The sequence below is a fragment of the Erpetoichthys calabaricus genome, chromosome 13 (genome assembly GCF_900747795.2).
Source record: "Erpetoichthys calabaricus chromosome 13, fErpCal1.3, whole genome shotgun sequence".
Lineage (NCBI taxonomy): Eukaryota > Metazoa > Chordata > Cladistia > Polypteriformes > Polypteridae > Erpetoichthys > Erpetoichthys calabaricus.
In genome coordinates this window covers 117794379-117815220 of record NC_041406.2, presented here as the reverse complement: position 1 = coordinate 117815220, position 20842 = coordinate 117794379, and the positions used below count along the sequence as shown (strand labels likewise).

The window sequence follows — 20842 nt, the reverse complement described above, 5'->3', positions numbered from 1 at the left end:
GTTACTGCCGTCTCATGCCATTATGTTAACAGGAAACAAACTTCACACATCCTGTTCATACACATTCTTATACAGTACCTATAAAAGAGCAGCTGCAAAGAACATTTAAACACTGGATATAGTTATGCAATTATGTTCCTCATGAGATCTTGAAACCAGCATAGTTTGCATTTTACTTTAAAAGTCACTGTTTAACCTAGATTGTGTGGCTAGACGCACTCAAGGTAAAGAATTTTGTTTCAGATAGAGATAGATAGATAGATACTTTATTAATCCCAGTTAATATTAATTAATTTCAGAGTGTCTTGTTCATTTTGTTCTAATATGCATTAGAATGATGTGCTTGAACAGATTATAGCAGTTGCCTTATAGCCCTCCTTCTTCATTCCCCACAGAGCCCTGACTATAAAGTATTGTACAAATGAGCCCTATCTGTTTCCAGATTCTGGTTGCTGTCTCTTTAGGATTGCTGGGGATGGCTAGCCCACATGTCTCTTGGCCAATCCTTGTCCTTATGCTAAGAAATGAACAAAGAAAAAACAAAGAAATGTTTTTTTATATAATATGGAATGAACGGGTTTTATCATAAAAAACTTTGTTTTCCGAATTTTCCATCTATTTAAAGAAATTAAACTCATATATTTAAGAGAGAATAAAAAAAAAACATTATTTGATCCTTTAATTATTAGATAAACAGACACTTTAAAATTGTTTTAACCTTGCATGACAGAGTTAAAGGAAACAGAGCTGAGAAGCTGAAATCATACAGGTAAGTATGGTTTCATTTTTGATTAAAGAGCGCATTACATCACAGCCATTCCTCAGGGCAGGAACTAAAGATACATACAGGGAGAGAGAGAGAGAGAGTAAAAATGAGTTAGTGACAGCAACTTCGCAGATATGAACTGAAGTCCCTTCAGATATTCTGATTTTGCACTTGTTTACTGCCCACTTCCTGAAATGGAAGGCACCTTTTTTATTGTGGCCATTGACTTTGGGACCGCATACAGTGGGTACTGCTTCATTGTAAAAGAGGACACATCAAACATACGAAATCCTCACTGGGGTACAGAGTATGGACTCAGGTTCTATAAAACCCCCACTTGTGCTCTGTTCAATGAACATGAAGAGCTGGTGAAGTTTGGTTTTGATGCTGTTATGGCATACAAGAAAATGTCTCCTACAGACGCTTCACTCTTCTACTTCTTTGAGAACTTCAAGATGGAGCTCTACAACAAGGTAAGATCTTTATTTTTCCTGTTTGTAACAGAGGAACATCCTTGCCTCAGTTTGCTCCCCCTGTTGGCAGCAGCTTCCCACTGATTGATTAAGAGGCTGCAAAATTTGTGGGCTAGAAGTGAATGTGTTCTTGTGTAGTTTCTTTCACTGTTACCTATTTTCCTCAGATTCTTACTTACGCAACAAATTTAAACAATTTAAACAGTCTAATGCAATTGCAGTATAAAAAAGGTTTGTTTTTTACAAAGCCAAAGTTGAAAACAACTTTGCTTTGGTTTGATATTTTGCAACACTTTGGATACAACATAACATTCTCAAGCCCACAATTCAGGGACTGTGGAGGGCTAGAACCTAACCCAACAGCATTGGGCAGAAACTTATCCCTCATATTACTATCCTGCAATTTAGGATCACCAATCAACATGCACATCTTTCAAGATGTAGGAGAAAACCAGATCACTCATAGAAGAACCCATACAGACACGAGGAAAGGCAGAATATGAAAAATCCCCAAAGAAAATGATTATCTGTTGGTTATAATTTAAAGCGAACAAATGTTATAGCTGTGGTGGCAGCATGGCTGACTACTTAGCCCCCTTTAAACGTCCACTTATGAGAAAAATAGTTGTGAGAAAAAAATTATAACCATAAATTAACAATCACCATATAAGATGAAACTTTTTCAAAATGTCCAAAACTAGCTTTGTTAAAATTATGACTTATTTTTACTTCCATAACATCACTTTTACTCCTTCCAAAAGAATACTAATGGCTTTTTGGAAACTCCAGCTCTGTATTTTACTGCAGACAATTCCAGATGTGGTGTTTAGGGTACAAGACGCACTAGTAACACTAAGGGTAATGCTATAAATTATGCACAGTTTAGGGTCATCCATAGGCAGTAGCAGATATAAGTAAAGGTGAAAAAGAACAATTAATGCATTATTGTCTGTAAGGTAAAATAAAAACTAAGAACAAGTGGAATCAGGAACACAGGAAGGATGGAACAAACAGGGCAAAAGGACTTTATCAAGCATACATCCAAAAACATTGGCCAAAATCTCAAAACACTAGGGACAACAGAATGGCACAATGCGAGACTATCTGAAGACATGGATTCTCTTCTTTTAGTTTCTCATCTTCATATGGGAGCCGAGGACAGTTCAGAATAAAAACTGTCAAGTGACTTGTCCTAATCCTACTTCTTCCATGCTGGTTTATAAAATAAACAAGGGGGCTCCGCCCCCTGCTTGCTTTGCTCGCCTAACCCCGGCATTGGGTATCCTGAAATACATTAGTCGAGCTCGTTCGTTTTGGAGCCGTGACCGCTTTGCCCACGGCATTTCAGATGCGCGTTGTAGGCGCCTGCGTTCATTGAGTTTATCCAGGTGGGCTCGTGTTTGTATATCCGTCAGTCGAGCTTGTTCGTTTTGAACCCGTGCCTGCTTTGCTTCCGCAGTTTCAGATGCGTGTTGTAGGCGCCTGCGTTCATTGATCATATCCAGGTGGGCTCGTGTTTGTATCGTTGAGCTGTATTGTATTTGAATTTGGTGTAAAGCGTTCAGCAGTTTGTACAATCCCAAACAGCACATTATTCCTAACTTCACTCCGCAGTAGTGCCACTCACAATATGGCGGTGACGTCTGCGCCTTCACTCCGCAGTGGTGCCAGTCACAATATGGCGGTGACACCTGAGCCTTCCGTACTATGTCGGGTTTCACTATGCTGTGTAGGCGGCTTTGCCTTTCGTACTTTCCCGCGCCTTCCGTACTATCTTTGTGGACCTGTGGGGCCTCCGTAGCCTCTTCCGTTTAAATCTGGGCTGCAGCGCAGAATCCTCTTTTTTGTGTGGCTGTGTCGTTAGTCGTTAGTTATAGGCACATTGTTGCTTCATTTCTCATTCACGTCAGTTGAGCTCTTTCGTTTTTGGGCCGTGACTCCTTCGTTCGCGGTGGATACAACTTCGCTTGTGGTTTATGAGATGCGCGCTGTACGTGCCTGCGCAGTACGTCTCATGGTCCCATCGCCGTGTACCTGCGTCCATATCCGGTTTATTCTTGGTTAGTAATATGGATGAGTGACTAAATTATAAATAAATTGTCATCAATGTGATTAAGCGTATTGAAAAATGTAAAAATAGTCTGTGTTTCTTCACTGACTCATCCATTACCCTAGACATAAACTCACAAGACAACACATAGAAGCTGTTTTCACATGTACAGGGTAAAGTACATGGTCCTGTCAGCCTTATATTTAAATATTTAACAATAAAAGGTATTTTTTTTTGTGTTCTAAGAATTGTTTGTTTTTTAAACACTGCAATCATCAAAAGTGAAAAACAGGAGCAGATCATCCATTAATTCTGGTTTTCCACCTATTGACTTTTACATTTAAACAGTCTGACTTTACCTCTGCGACTAAAAGTGATGCGATTTTTCATTGTTAGCAAAAAGAGTTTACACTATGTACTACTTATTTTTTTTATATATAATAACTAATTTACAGTGAGTAGTCACTATGTTATGTTCATTTGCCTAAAGGCCATTTCCCATTACGTGACTTTTCCAGCGATTTTGAGTTGTGGACTTCATGTACATAATCTTACTGTATTTGGGACAGTAGTGATGCATTCCCTAGTCTTATAGTGTGACATACACAGTGACTCAGTCCAACAAAATCAAAAAAGCTTGATATTGTCTTAAATCACTGAAGCGGACCACATCACAACGTTAAAAAAAAAAAGGACAGAGATTGCAGCAGAACTTGCTGTGCCTGTAAACTCATTGAGGCATTGGGCCCATTAGGCACCATATTAGTAGTTGTCACAAAAGCACTTGATTGATTGAAAGAACAAAACTGTGAAAGTCACCATGTAGTTGGGAATTTGGCATTACTATCAATTTCTAGTTATACAAATTGACATACTCAGGCAACATGATCAGTAACTGTAGTCATCAAATTTAATTTCCCCTTTGACTAGCTGTGTAATTTGACGTCGGTATAACAATGGGTTTGCTCATCCTCTTCCCCTATAGCCTTAAGGTGTTCATTCAATTTTGAAAGTATGAAGGCCTCATCCGCAAGATGCTTGACTGGCTTGAGATTTGCTGATTGGAATGGCCACAGGATTCATTTAAATTCCCTGTTATATACCTGGCATTTCATAAATGTCTCTCATTAAAAAAATATACAGAGATGGGAAGATCATAAACAATGCTTAAATATTTTGTGACATTCAGGTATTGCTTTACGTGCATAAAGGAAAGTGTGAAATGAAAACACACCCACAGCCTGCATTTTCATCATCAAGCAGGATGGGTCCAAGGGTTGTTGTTTGCGCTTCTTAGGCCACTGCAACTTCATCTTCTTGTTTTTGGGTGACAGTGGAGGTGTAAAAGGGCTTTCCCTTATTCACAAAACAGTATGATGAGCTGCTCTTGACCATTTCAACTATTTTTTTTTTCGCTATTCTCTAACCCAACTGAAAACCACCCACACTTTAAATATAATGTGAAAAAAATAATCAAGATGTCATTAAATTATGTTAATAGTACACATGAAAACACCTACTGTAATTACAGAAACTTAGTACACCAATATATCCCACGATTAAAAACAAGTCCTCAAATTTTATGGCATCCAATGCAAATTAATATATCAGTAAATTTAACTGAAAGTTTTATGTGATAAATTTTGTTGTCTATGTTGTTTGAGGCTTGATGAAGCAAAGACATTAGAAATATTGTTTATGGATACAGGCATATTTATATATTGTATATTTAGTTTCAGATCCAGGGAAAAAAATGTAGGTTAAAATATATATTTCATGGCAGCCAAATATTTATTATTCATAAATCTAACATCCTAGGTTTGCACTGTTTTCATCTCTTCACTTTTCTCCTCCTGTGTGTTTATCCCCCCAGACACAACAGTTCTCTTCCCATATCCAAAATAAATGTGTGTAAAGTTAACCGGAACGTCTGAAATGAATGTGAGTGTGTGCCCCCCTGTTCAGAGTTGATTCCTTTCTTGTAACTGATGTTGTCAGAGTCCTCTGCAGGGCCTCTGAAATAGATAGAGCCAGTTTGAGAATGTTATATTAGGTAATGCTATTTCATTTCCATGAAAAGAAGCAAACACAGAGAAAGATTTGGGGCATGGCCATGACCCTGAACAACGAAAAATAAACTGAAACAAAAATTTTCTTTTTACAAAGATGAGAATGATGTCCATTACAGAACTGACTGAACATTGATGAATTTTGGGTCATATGGATTCCAGACTGGAAGGGGTGGGCAATGAAAGTGATGTCAGCAGTGGAATGGCCATCAGTATTCTGTTCTACAGAGGTAGGAATACAGAAGACATTAGAATACAACGCCAGCCCCTGCTTTGGCAGGTTTTTACCATCACCAGAACCCTTAAGTTTAAATGCATGAATTTGACACATTACAGATTGGCTATGAATGAACAAACTGCTTGGAGACAATTGTTTTAATTTAGTTTTGACTAATTAAATAATTCTTTGTTACCTTGGGTGATCAAGAAAAGGTGTGAAAGAAAAAATCACCTTCTACTAATATGATGCCAGTGGATGCTTCAAGTTATACAGCTAAAGTTGTAGTAATGTAAGGCTTATGACATATATTTTTGCAATGCTGATCTTTAAGGGGATGTGGTATTCTACTCTGTTGTGCTGTACTATCTTAAGGAAGTAGTTCATTTATTTTATTTTCAAATACAATAAAAACCTTGTAGAGTATGACAACCTTTTCCATGAACGAGTTGTTTTGTGCAGGTTGTACTGGCTTTGGCATCACTGGTATTTTAGGTGGTATTTGAGTGTTTACAAAAGGCACTGTCCTCGCTTCACTGCCACTCTGGCATGCTGATCACAGTCTTATGAAACTGTTTACTTTGACACACCCTTTTTCTTTTAAGTTTATATACTTTATCTGGATGCATAGTTAACCAATTATATACACAACAAAATTGCCAGTGTTCAATTTTATAGCGTTGTTAATGTTAAATCTTATAGCATTAAGGGAACATTTCAAACTGCATATATGAAAAGAGTTTTCATAAATTAACACTTAAAGTGTATATATGACACTGGACATTTTGCTGTGTAGATATTTTTATCATGAATGGATAACTAGGGTGATAATCAAGAGACTGCTGGCATCAGATTTTCTAGTGCTAGAATAAGCTACATTTTAACATAACATTCAGGGTTGGTGGCAGTCAGATTACCTTTGAAAATTTATGAGCAAACAAGAAAATATCTTATTATAAAGAAAAGACAATTTTAACATGTATGCTCTAAATTGTCAGATGCTTAAATTAACTTTCATATTGCTATGAAAATCTTTTAAATGGATTATTTTTAGGGCAGCATGGTGGGGCAGTGGAGTTTGCATGTTCTCCCCATGTCTGCGTTGGTTTCCTCTGAGTACTCCGGTTTCCTCCTACAGTCCAAAGACATGTAGGCTAGGTGCATTGGTGATTCTTAATTGTCCCTAGTGTGTGCTTGGTGTGTGGGTGGGTGTGTGTCTGTGTGCCCTGCGGTGGGCTGGCGCCCTGCCCGGGGTTTGTTTCCTGCCTTGTGTCCTGTGTTGGCTGGGATTAACTCCAGCAGACCGCCGTGACCCTGTAGTTAGGATATAGCAGGTTGGATAATGGATGGATGGTTTATTTTTAAGATGTAGACTTGTGCAAGACTTTTGTTATCCTTGATCCTGACATGGGAAATATAGCTATAGACAGAAGATGAATATTCAAGAAGATATTCAAGGTTCTAATGCATTAAATATATTTCAAAACAGTTCTTTAAAGTAATGACTGGGTCTGTTAACTGTCCCATATTAACTTGACCAAAATGTTTTGAAAATTTTTACTACCCCCTTTTCATATCTTTCAGACTTAGAACTAAAGGGAAGCTGGAGATACACAGGAAAATCTTACTTCTCAAAGGTTGATCTTTGATGGCTCAAAGAACTTTAAAGAGATGCTAATGTATAGTTCAGTTAGGAATCAACTTTGTCACTGATGTTTCCCCCAAAATTCCTTAGTCAAAAAAGTTTTAGACATAAAGGAGACATGAGATATAACTATGAGTCAAAATTAAGAATTTGGTTTGAAAAAGATGTTTTATTTTGTGAGATCTCTTTCAAGACTTCATGTTTTTATTGGACTGATGCATTTATCTAAATGACTTACAATATTTGAGATAGGATGGGTTACATTTCTTTTGCTAATTGGAGTACAGGCAGGTGAAGTGATATGCTTGTGGTCACACAGTGTCAGTTCTATCTATCTATCTATCTATCTATCTATCTATCTATCTATCTATCTATCTATCTATCTATCTATCTATCTATCTATCTATCTATCTATCTATCTATCTATCTATCTATCTATCTATCTATCTATCTATCTATCTATCTATCTATCTATCTATCTATCTAGTGGGATTTGAACCCACAACTTCAGGGATGGAAGCCTGAAGTCTTAACCACTCCGCCTCTTTTTCCAGAATCTATTCCAGAATACAACTGTATTTATCAATAGCGCCTGATGACCCCAACTCTCTTGGTTCACTGACCCAATGTCTTATTTGTGTTTCTGAGTGGATGAGGAGTAATTTACTTAAAGTAAATAAGGAGAAAACAGAAATCTTAGTTATTGGCAAAAATGGATATAGTGAGGGTATTGGAAATAAACTTGATCCATTAGGCTTAAAAGTCAAGATGGAGGTAAAGAATTTAGAGGTAATTATTGACTCTGACCTAAACTTTAAATTGTATATTAATCAGATTACCAAGACAGGAATTTTTCACTTAAGAAATATAGAAAAAGTTAAATCCTTTATAACCTTGCAAGATGCTAAAAAATTAGTTAACGGTTTTGTTTATCGTCGACTAGATTCCTGTAATGCACTCCTTTCAGGACTACCCAAAAAAGACATCAATCTAGTACAGAATGCAGCTGCTACAATCTTAACTAGTAAAAGAAGCACATTTCTCCAGTTTTGATATCACTATATTGGTTACCCGTGCCATTTAGAATTGACTTTAAAATACTGCATCTGTTTATGGGTGTCTGCTTATAATTCCAAGAGATACACTTAAAAGAAGTGGTGAGGCAGCCTTCTGCTGTTATGCACCTAAAATCTGGAATAGTTTACCGATAGAAATTCACCAGGCTAATACAGCTGAGCATCTTTAAAAAACTGCTGAAAACCCATTATTTTAACATGGCTTTCTCACAGCTACATTTTAGTGTAACCCTGATAAACTATATATGCATTGAATTATCATTTTTATCATTACTCCTCAATCTGTACTAATCCCTACTCTTCTCTGTTGTTCTTTTTCCATTTTTTCTGTGGTGGCATGCAGTCCCTACATTGATAGATTGAAGGCAATACCCCAAATGTCAACATGGCCATCATTATCTAATTCTTTCACATGAAACCTGAAAACCATGAGGACATGGTTATATTAGGTAGAATACCCAGTGGGGGCTGGGTGGTCTCGTGGCCTTGAAACCCCTGCAGATTTTTAATTTTTTTCCAGCCCTCTGGAGTTTTTTTTTTTGTTTCTTCTGTCGTCCCAACCACCGCACCTTACTTTATTCTTTGTTATTTGGTGTTGCCTTATGTTATTTAGATTTTTTATAAACTTTTCTTTCTTCATCTTGTAAAGCACTTTGAGCTACACCATTTGTATGAAAATGTGTTATAGAAATAAATGTTGTTGTTGTTGTATCTAAACGAAGCACAGCAATATAAATGAGAGAAGCTAATAGTATTATTCAGAAGCGAGGGCTATAGTTTTGTAAAGTGTTTTATTACTACCTTCTATACATTTCACCATATATAAATGAACACACAATGCATACTTTCAAATTGTAAAAAAAAAAATGTCAAGACACTACTTGGAAAATCTGAACCCATTGTGTGAATTTGCTGAGATCTCCGCTGAAACTCGAGGTGATCTTTGTGAGACTACTGGGATATTTTTTTCTCAAGAGAAAAATCTGAGAAGCATGAAACAAAAGACAATGTCTCCATTTCATTTCTTTCTGATCACATTGTTGTCAAGGAGAAATGAAAAGGATATTAAGGAGATCTATTTCTTGATTTTTGATTCTGAATAATAAAACCTTCAGTCTCCATTATTCATGTAACAGCTATTTTTTTTAACAGTGCTTTATTAAGTTTGAAATCACTGTAATGACAGATATTAAGATGTTTTGATCAGTTTTCAGAGGGTAATTCAGTGTAATTTAAAGGGTAATTTAATTACTGTAAGCACTTAAATCACTTTGTAAATCATCTCACTAGGCAACTAATTACACTGATTCCTACTATCTGTAAACTGTGCAGCTGCATACAGGCAGTTTTGCAATAGCATATATAAGGTTTATTTTAGCCATTGACCAGCTGTCATTATAATAACACTTATAGATCCTGTATACCATTCCCTTATTTATTTATGTGTTTGTTTGTTTCCAGAGCTGTTTAAAAAATCTTCAGCTCAAGGCAAAAAATGGCAAGTACCTTCCAGCTATGACTGTGTTCTCAGAAAGTCTGCACTATCTGAAAGAACATGTTCTGAAAATGATCAACAATTCAAGTTCAGATGCTGTATTCTCAGAAGATGATATTACGTGGGTGCTGACAGTGCCAGCCATCTGGAGACCTGATGCTAAGCAGTTCATGAGGCAGGCAGCTAAACAGGTAAGACACAAGATCATTGTGTACGTACTGGTTTAGTCAGAAATACTAAAACTGAAGCAGTTTCAATAATTACTGGGTATTTACATAAGTTATATTGTTAACAGCAAACAAGTGTCATGTTATCTTTTAAATTATTGATATACTGTTCAAAAAATTAAAGGAACCATTTTTAATCAGAGTATAGCATCAAGACAATGAAACTTCTGGGATATTGGTCTGCTCAGTTAAGTAGCAGAGGGGGTTGTTAATCAGTTTCAGCTGCTTTGGTGTTAATGAAATTAACAACAGGTGCACTAGAGGGGCAACAATGAGATGACCCAGAAAACAGGAATGGTTTAACAGGTGGGGGCCAATGACATTTTTCCCTCTTTATCTTTCTGACTGTTTTTTCACTAGTTTTGCATTTGGCTATGGTCAGTGTCACTACTGGTAGCACGGGTAGTCCAACTTCTCCAGGATGGCACATCAGTACGTGCCATTGCTAGAAGGTTTGCTGTGTCTCCCAGCACAGTTTCAAGGGCATGGAGGAAATCCTAGGAGACAGGCAGTTACTCTAGGAGACCTGGACAGGGCCATAGAAGGTTCTTAACCCATAAGTAGGACCGGTATCTACTCCTTTGGGCAAGGAGGAACAAGATGAGCACTGCCAGGGCCCTACAAAATGACCTCCAGCAGGCCACTGGTGTGAATGTCTCTGACCAAACAATCAGAAACAGACTTCATGAGGGTGGCCTGAGGGCCCGATGTCCTCTAAATGGCCCTATGCTCACTGCCCAGCACCGTGGAGACTCGATTGGCATTTGCAATAGAATACCAGAATTGGCAGGTCCACCACTGTGGCCCTGTGCTTTTCACAGATGAGAGCAGGTTTACTCTGAGCACATGTGACAGACGTGAAAGGGTATGGAGAAGCTGTGGAGAACATTATGCTGCCTGTAACATCATTCAGCATGACCGGTTTGGTGGTGGGTTAGTGATGGTCTGTGGAGACATATCCATGGAGGGACGCACAGACCTCTACAGGCTAGACAACGGCACCTTGACTGCCATTAGGTATCGGGATGAAATCCTTGGACCCATTGTCAGACCCTATGCTGGTGTAGTGGGTCCTGGGTTCCTTCTGGTGCACGACAATACCTGGCCTCACGTGGCGAGAGCATGCAGGCAGTTCCCGGAGGTTGAAAGAATTGATACCATTGACTCTCCCCCAAGCCTGCCTGTCCTAAATCCAATAGAACACCTCTGGGACATTATGTTTCAGTTCATCCAATGTCACCAGATTGCACCTCAGACTGTCCAGGAGCTCAGTGATGCCCTGGTCGAGATCTGGGAGGAGATCCCCCAGGACACCATCCGTCGTCTAATTAGGAGCATGCCCCAACGTTGTCAAGCATGCATACAAGCACGTGGGGGCCATACAAACTACTGAGTACGATTTTGAGTTGCTGCACTGAAATTTCAGCAAAATGGACTAGCCTGCCACATCATTTTTTCACTTTTGATTTTCGGGGTGTCTTTGAATTCAGCCCTCTGTAGGTTGATAATTTTTATTTCCATCAAATGATGTGGCATCCTTTCATTCCTAACACATTACCCAGTCCATATCAGTATAGATACCCAGCATGATTTTTTCCCATTGATATATGATGTGTTTTCAAAGTGTTCCTTTAATTTTTTTGAGCAGCTTTATATATCTTATAAATTTTTAAATATCTAAGACCATCAAATATATCTAATAAAACAGAGGCTAGGATTCTAATCATGAAGAAAGCCCAAAATAAGCCAGAAATGGGGATGATACACTTACTAGGATAGAATGTTAAAGAACATTTTTGTTTTACCTTACAGGGTGGATTAATTGATGATATTAATTCAGAAAATCTTGTACTTGCGCTTGAACCTGAAGCAGCATCACTGTGGTGCAAACAGCTTTCTAGCTCAGGTTTTATGGTGGAAGGAGGTACACGTGCAGGAGGTACACACTCAATTCTGCAGAATAATCCAGGAATACAATATATTGTGGTGGACTGTGGAGGTAAGTTTAGATAATCAGAATGACTAAGAGTATAACACACTAGAGCAAAGTGATGAATCTAGATAGAAAGCTCATGTAAAATTACCTAGGCATAATAAAAAGAACTGAAACATTTAAACAAAGATGGCAAAATTTGCTGCAGTAATAACATTTCACATATTTAATATCTCATCAATATGAAGTATTGAAGTTGTGGTAGAATTAAAAACTGTGGAAGAAGTCAACATATAGTATACAAGACATTACATTACAGTGTTTGTTGTTGGCTCTAGCCATTTTCCTTCCATCCACACAAAACCTCCAGTTTTCCACAGATTTTATTTGGTTGCCACAGCACCACAGGGTCCAATTTTAGGAGGAGGCCTGGAAAAGAAGTATTCTCACATCTGGCTTTGGGGGGGGGGGAATACATTATTCCTGACATGAAACCATGATTCTCATTTAACACATTGAGGTTTCCTGGTAGCTTCAGTGAACATCCAGCTTTTTATGAGCTATGTAAGGCTTAGGAGTACTTGGACACTAGGGTGTCATTCATGAGAACATTAGACTAAAAACTCTGCCACCAAAGAATGGCCATTCCAGCCTTGGAAAGTTTGTGGAAATTTGCCTGAAGTGACCTGAAAATACCTATGTTTGTAAAAACAAAGAGTATATAGCCTACAGTGAACAGGTGAGTTAAGGTACAGTACATTCTCATTGGCAAAGGAAAAGACCATGGATAGGAGATCCCCAATGAGGTGGGGAGTGACTTACTGCTACAGAGAAGTAGTCACAATCTTCCACACAAGAAGGACTCTAATATCTGATCAGTCTATACTACACTATATAGCCAAATTTTGTGAACAGCTGACCATAACACCTATATGAGCTTGTTGGATTGTCACTCCAAAACTTTTTCTTCTTCTTCTTTCTCTACATCTTTTTCACTTCTGTATGGGGTCAATGTGCTTGATAAACCTTCTCCAAGCACCTCTGTCCTGCATCTCCTCCCTAGTCAAACAGTTTTCCGTCATATCTTATTTTACTTCATCCATCCAGCTCTGCTTTGACCTACCTTGATTTCTCTTCCCCTGTACTTCTATACCCTCATTCTTTAGCCCACATGTTCTTTGTATCTCTTCATCATATGTCCATACCACTTCAACCTACTTTCTTTCTACTTTAGATATTTAACCCACTTTTGTTGTACCTCTGATTGTATCGGTTCTCATTCTGTCCATTCCAAAACATTACCCTTCACTATTTCAGAAGGGTTTCCACAAAATTTAGCATTGTATCTTTGGGAATTTGTGCCTTCTCAGCCAAAAGAGCATTAGTCAGATCAGGCACAGATGTTGGACAGGAAGCCCTGCCTCACAGTCAGCATTCCAATTCATCCCAAAGGTGTTAAACCATGTCTTTATGGGCCTGGCTTTGTGCAAAGAAGTACCGTCATGCTGTAACAGAAAAGGGCCGTTTGTACTGCTCCAGAATCCAATAGTTACATGACTCCATACAATGCTTGGAATTGCACATAGTGATCATAGGCTTCTATGCAGCTGCTTGGCCATGGGACATTTCATGAAGTCACTGATATTTAGTTCTTGTGCTGATGTTGCTTCCAGAGGCAGTTTGGAACTCTGGTGTGAGGGTCAAAACAGAGATTAGACACTATGTGCTTCACTACCTAGTGGCCCCATTCTGTGAATTTGCAAGATCTACCCCTTCATGGCTGAGCTCCTAGACACTTACACCTCACAATAACAGCACTTATAGTTGATCAGGCTATAAGGGCAAAAATGTTATGTATTGACTTGTAGCAAAGTTGTCAATCTATGCCATGTTTAAAGATGACTGATCGTTTCAGTACGACCAATTCTAATGCCGATGCTTGTCGGTGGAGATTGCATGGCTAAGTGCTTGATTTCTTGTAGCTGTTAACAATGGGTGCAGTTGAAACACCCAACCTCAATGAGTGTATTTACATGTGCTTTAATAACCCAATTATTTACGGAAACCCAATTTCAAAAATAACATTTATACATTTATTCTGGTTAGAGAAAAAAGGATATTAGTCTCTGAGTCTATTAATCAGTGGAGGTTTGTAGTGCGGGCCACTGGGGCACCCACCAATATTTTAAAAATTCTCCTTAAATTAATTAGGCAATGTGAAGTAATCATGAAATAAATTTGTTCATTTGCACAATGTGCTGGTTTCAGCACATGCCAATATCCATTAAAAATTGGTTCTGACTTTTTTTCCAACTATTTGTTTAATTTCTGTGTGAATACCTATATTTCCTGAGTGAAGGGCACAAGCCAAATAAGAGTCTTATGTGAGTCTTTGATGATTTAGCATGCAGGTGACCCAAGGTAGCCCTTCATTTGGTTGCTTTCAGATTTTTCTGGGGATTTAGGTCTATGTGCCCTGGACACTCCCACATTTATTGGCAAGGAATTAGTATTTTTTTAGTTTTTTTTTTTAATCTAATGTGATTGGTCAATTGTCAAAGCACTATTTTATGTTCATGTCAATGGTTCGCAGATCATACCCAGCATTAATGTAACTACAGACAAGTCAGCACGACTTTAGGAAGGTGGCATACTTCAAGTGGAACTTCAGAAATCAAAGAAAATTGAGTTATTTCTTTAATGAAACACCCCTTCATAAATCATTCATTTAAAGAATAACAAGAAGATAAAGGAGCTCGAACTGGACCGACCTGACATAAGAATTTAGCAGCAGGCAAGTGTTCAAGGATGAGCTTACACACAAACTTTTTTTTCACACAAGCTCTGCAGGTGGTTGAGACCTGTTTGATGAGGATAGGACTACCTGAAGAAGCTGGCATAAAATCAGCTCCATGATTGCCAGATTGGAGCACTTCATATGTGTCTCCTTGCTGCTAGAGTCCATCTGCCCTGGGTGTGTGGTTTCCAGCGAGCCTCACAGCGCTGATGGATAGTGGGCATACAAGTTTCCACTGAAGCAGAGAAGTGAGGGCAAAGGGGTGAAACAGCATGGAGATGCCAGCAATGTGCTCACTAGATGCCCTGTCTGCGAACGCTGATCTCAGATCAGCTCCTTTCTCCAATAGTTCCACCCCTTCAGGCAGTTGAGCAAGTGAATGAGATACATTGTATAATTGTTTGTGGTTAGTAAAATAGTGGTGTGCCTTAGGTTGATTTTGGTTATAAAACACGTGCCACTACAGAAAAAAGGTTGGGAAACACTGATCTAGACAGTTGTATAAGGCTAAAGTTTTTTGGGAAGCTTAGTGAAATGACTCAGTTTAATCAGAAAGTAACTGAGACATTTTTAGGCCCGAAGGAAAGGAGGGCAAAATTTATGTTAAAAAATATAGGTATCCTGATTGTAAAGAAAGAATAAGCTGTAGGTTGGACATGTCCTGCGGGTGTAACTGGGCAAGTTGGCAGAGGATTGGGCAATTTAGAGACAGATGTAGTATAAACTTTGGGTGGCAGGTGCACCAGTTCCTTTCTACATCAACAGGGCATGTTATGGGATGAATAATGGGACTGTGGATGTCACTGGGTGAGGTTTTGGAGTACAGTAGAAATGGGCAGCATGGTGGAACGAGTATAATACATTTTAGCCTGGATTTGTCTTATGGGACAAGATATGCATTGGCACTATGATGAGGGTCACAAGAGCATGTGGAATGACCAGATAGATAGATAGATAGATAGATAGATAGATAGATAGATAGATAGATAGATAGATAGATAGATAGATAGATAGATAGATAGATAGATAGATAGATAGATAGATAGATAGATAGATAGATAGATAGATAGATAGATAGATAGATAGATAGATATTAAAGGCACTATATAACAAATAGATGGGAAAAGCATATAATAGATAGATAAACAGATGTGAAAAGCAGCATATAATAGATAAGTGCCCCCCCCCCCTCCCCAAAAGCTCCCACTCAAATTTTTTTCACCAGCTGTCAGTGGTATTAACGCACATCGATTTCTCTGTGAGTAACCCGGTTATGTGGTCATGCAAACCCTTAACAGGGTTACGATTAAAGATTCTGTAGTCTGTGCATGTCCATTGCACTCTGGCAGCATCAGCTGAGGAGGGTCTGTCTATTGAAGTTCACACTCATACACGTATGCAAGCTCTATGATAGCAGCCTAGTGTAAAAAACTAATCTGCCTTTGTAAAAAGTACCCAATGACTATAAGAAATTAAAAAATGCATCTTGACAGCTACTTTAAATGCTGTTATTACTAACAGAGTTCAAGGACTGTCTGGTTTATTTTCTGTATTTTTTTCTTTGGTTTTGTATTATGAGGTATGGTATTTAAAGCACAATATTACCTCAACATGCAGCATATTTTGTAATATTACCAATAAATGAATGGTCATAACAAGTCCCACTCCCATCAGTTATCATTGTTACTACATATTCAGTGGGCCTTGTTCAGTATAGCTCTGAATCTGCTCAAACCCAACAGATTCTTCAATTGCTCTGCTTTTCTCCCTAACAAAACAAAAGAGAAATGCTTTAGATTCTCATCTATCATTTTCAAAATGCTAGTTCTTTAATTGCATTTTACGGTTCTTTACTGGGCTGTATGGTTCCTTGCAGAATAATTGCTTGACTAAGAACCATTTAATTCTAGGAAAAGTTTTTTGCATATGAAGTTTGCTCTTTGTGCTTTGGAAAACTTCCTAATATGTAGAAAAAAAACCCCTGAAATCTTTAGTGTATGGTCAGCATCCAGGACACCTTGACAGTGGAAGGCCTGGGGGAGATAGCTTATTCAGGGCATTACCTCCCCCAGAGCACTAGATGGCAGCCCCCCTGGGTTTCAGTGGTGCCTTGGACTCCCACAGGGCACCTTGGGAATTGGAGTTTGGAGCAACCCTACTGTGTTCTGTGGGTGCTGTCAGGGGGCACTGCAGGAACTGTTGAGCCCTGTGTGACAGCACTACTTCCACACTCGGAAGTCCACACTCGGAAGTGCTGCCGAAGAAGGTCATTGGACACCTGGAGGTGTCCTATGAAAAGAGCCAGCCACCACTACTCTGGGGTTTTAAGAGTGATTAAGAAAGTGAATTAAGAAAGTGAATTTTGATTAAATAGTAGATTGTAGGATAGCCATATCCATTATCTGATAATACTTGATTCTTATCTTTTGTTTAAAATTGAATATATAATAACTACAGTGCCACAATAGTTCTAACAGTTGCCTAAAGAAATGTCCTCCAGTCTAAATGATTTGATCTGTACAATAAAGTGCATATACACTTGCAATGCTACGTATCTTTTCACAATCGGTAACACCATCCTGTTTTTCTTCCTTTTCCTAAATCTGACATCAACAAGCACATGTGATCTATGAGATGATAAGACTTTGTAGGTATAGCAGATCGTGGAAACAGAGAATATCATCAAGCTTTACTAAAGGTTTACTAAAAAAGAATGTATCAAATCATTCCATAATTACTTTGTCTTACTCCCACCTATAGTGTTAGTTGTGTAGAGTCTGGATACTTGGCAGTCCCATTTGGAAGACTGAAACATTTTTCTACATTTTGGCTTTTTGTAGTTGCCTTTAAAAAGCAGGATTACCAAAGGTACTTGCTGAGCAGTTTTGATTAAGAGTTTCTTCCACTGTTAATTATTGAACATGCCAAAGATACTTTAGGCTTATAGTGGCTATTTATTGTTAAAAGTACCACTTTGGAAATGCTGTTCCTTTGTTTGAGTTCACAGTTGGTGTTGGTGTAGCATGCTTGACTGGTTTTCTGCGATTTCCACCTCCTTTGGTTTGTATGCTTGTTTTCTGTTCTGACTTAGTGCTTCACAGAACTGCTGACCTGAGGTGTCTTCATTTTTTCTAAATGACTGTTTTGCTCAACTAGCTGATATTTTACACATAGCACCAAACACCCAATGCCAAGCCATCAGTTTCAGTTAGGACTACTACTAGTCTACTACTAGTCAAGTGCCTTTTAGCAATCACCTAAAATGTTCATATGGTAGATGAAGATAGGCCAACATCCTTTGTCAGTTTGGTGGCTCAGTAGAACATGTTTGATTTATTTTGAAGTAACAAAAACAGAATTAAAATCAGTTTGACAAAACCACAAGGTTGCTCCTCAATGACAGTACATTAAGTAAAGATCCTGAATCATTTCCTATAAAAATCATGAATAGTTAAAATTATAAAAATTACTATGGTACAGTAAATGAACATTTTTTCTTCACTAGAATGGTTAGTGAACAACCAGTTCATTTCATAGGCAGGTAAAATCATATTGTCTTATTTACATGCCTAGCTTTTATTTTTATTTGTAAAGGTAAGTGAAAACTGTTGTTACACAACTGAATATAGCCATATTGTATATTTTGGCCAGTAGGAGGCATCTCACAACATCCAAACCTTTGACTCAACCTTACAAACATGGTCTTGGTGCAAACGAACAATTTTATTTTACAATACCTTACACAGTTCTGTTTCTTTCCCGTACAACAATATAACACACATCACTTGCCCTCCACTCCTCCAAGGTGAACGAATCCTCTCCTGACTCTGACCCAAGTGTATGAAGGTGGTCCCTTTTATGACAGATCTAGGAATACTTCCAGTGTCAAAGAGGAAGCATTCCCTGGTCAGGCAAAAGCCACTGAATGTAGGGGCAGCTCTTCCCACCAGCCCATGGAGCAGAGCAGAGCTACCTCACAGGACTGCAACTCCCAGCATGCTATGCAGACACATGAATGGGCATACTAACCCTGGAATACTGCTACTCAATGTGTTAGGGGAGCATCCATCTACTACACTGGCCTCCCGGTCAGGTAATGGTATAGGGTGTACCCAGCCAGGATGTCAGCCAAGGCCAGCTGTCCACCACAATATCCATGCATGGACGTCACATCACAATACAAACATTAGAAGGAAAGAGGTAAGAAAGACCTTAACACAGCTTTGCTGCTGTAAATTCTTTTCCTTCCCAATTTTTTCACGGGTGCTTGGCCTTTCTTGAAAAATAAGTTAACTGAACATCCAGCCATGTTTAATACCAAGCATTTCATTTTTTCAACTGCAGGTGGTACTATTGACATCACAGTCCATGAAGTGTTGAAAAATGGACTCCTAAAGGAACTTCAGAAAGCATCTGGTGGAGGCTGGGGAGGGCTGAGTGTAGACAAAAACTTCACAGCCTTTCTTCGAGAGTTATTTGAAGGAGATGTGTGGGAGACATTTGAGAAGGAGCACCCTTCTGAACTACAGAAGATGATGTACAATATCTCTGTACAGAAATGCACTGACAAGAGGGAAGACATTTTCTTGCCATGTGTCTTTAGTTTAGGAAAACTGGCAGAGAAGAAGAAGGATATATCACTGTATTTTCAAGGTATTGATGGAGCCTCTTGGTCTGATGGAAACATAAAAATTTCCTACAAAAAGTTAGAAAGTTTTTTTAAAGACAGTGTAACAAACGTTATTGAAGCAATTGAAGACATTATGCAAAAGCCAGAAATCCACATTGATTACATTTTGCTAGTAGGAGGATATGCCTCCAGCAAGATTTTACGAGACAAAGTGACATCAAAATTTAGTGGAAAGTGCAGAGTTCTTTGTCCCATTGACTCTCAGTTGGCTATTGCAAAGGGAGCAATTCTATTTGGAGTTGACACTAAAATAATCACATCTCGTGTATGCATGCTGACTTATGGCCTTAAGATATCTGAAACATTTGTTTCTTACAAGCATGATTGGAAAAAGCGCAGAGTCTCTGCAGGTAATGTTGTCTATTGCACTGACATTTTCATGAAATTAGTTGAAAGGGGCCAGTCTGTAGGACAGAATGAGTCAGTGGAGCATTTCTTCAAACCGATAGATGGACATCAGGTACAGGTTTTGTTTTCCTTCTTTGCTACAGAAAAGGAAAAAGCCGAATATACAGATGAGCCAGGGGTGAATGAAGTAGGCTCTCTTATTGTTCCTATCCCCAGTAATGTTGTAGGTGTAGAACGCAGACTCAAGATGGATTTCAAATTTGGTTTGACAGAAATAAAAGCGGCAGTGACTGACCTTCACACAAACAAGACTCAGAACATCACCCTAAACTTTATGACAGACTAGACATGCAGATGGGCAATGTGGCAAAGTAACCAGAACATTGGACATTAAACTACAAGGTTTCCGGAGCAAACTCTGTTACCAGCTTGCAGAGTAATTTGCTGAAACATCCAGGGCTAACATTAGAAAACAAATGTATAACTAGTATTGTATTCTGATTTTTTGTGTCATCATGAGTTAAGATGCTTGCTAAATATATCATTATAAAAAAGTACCAGTAATGTATCTGAAACAAGCCTAACATTGAATATAACATTACAAAACTTGGTGTTTATTATGTTTAATTCATGCAATATGTAATAAATTAATGTAACTTGTCAAAAACAATCTGTACAATCATAATAAAATGTGTATATTTAATACTGAAACACTGCAGATTGATCGAAATAGAAAATCTGCATATTTTTTTTAATAAATAAAATGTCAGATATAAGTAAAATGAATTTAAGGTATTTATAGAGCTCAATTTAATATGAGGGTAAATCATAAAGTAAAGAAAATTTGAAGATTATGCAGTAGATGCTGATGCAATACAACACATTCACAATGGCTTATGTGTAGCACAGATATCTCAACAGCAAGCAGCACAGAGCTTTGCCATTAGCCTAGTTGAAGCCAAGCTCAAATGAACATGGACTGGCATGGAGGTAGGCAATCAGCAAGGTGAAGCACAGTCAGTCTCTTTTTCAAATGGCTGAATCTCACAACAATGC

The 20842-nt window shown here is 38.3% G+C and overlaps 1 protein-coding gene across 1 annotated transcript; it reads left to right on the top strand.

Annotated features, from left to right (window-relative positions):
* Positions 1 to 825: 825 nt before the first annotated feature.
* LOC114663627 (heat shock 70 kDa protein 12A-like) lies at positions 826 to 20487 on the top strand. The gene is made up of 4 exons (XM_028817492.2): positions 826 to 1239; positions 9758 to 9982; positions 11831 to 12017; positions 19093 to 20487. Exons 1-4 carry the CDS (start codon positions 961 to 963, stop codon positions 20130 to 20132), a joined length of 1731 nt encoding a protein of 576 aa, XP_028673325.2. The 5' UTR covers positions 826 to 960; the 3' UTR covers positions 20133 to 20487.
* The last annotated feature ends 355 nt before the right edge of the window (positions 20488 to 20842 follow it).

Bases quoted from the DNA above. Each gene is read 5' to 3' on its own strand.
- LOC114663627 (XM_028817492.2), top strand. From the start codon at position 961: ATGGAAGGCACCTTTTTTATTGTGGCCATTGACTTTGGGACCGCATAC. The intron at 1,240-9,757 runs GTAAGATCTTTA...GTTTGTTTCCAG, and splicing joins AGATGGAGCTCTACAACAAG to AGCTGTTTAAAAAATCTTCA. The intron at 12,018-19,092 runs GTAAGTTTAGAT...TTTCAACTGCAG, and splicing joins TATTGTGGTGGACTGTGGAG to GTGGTACTATTGACATCACA.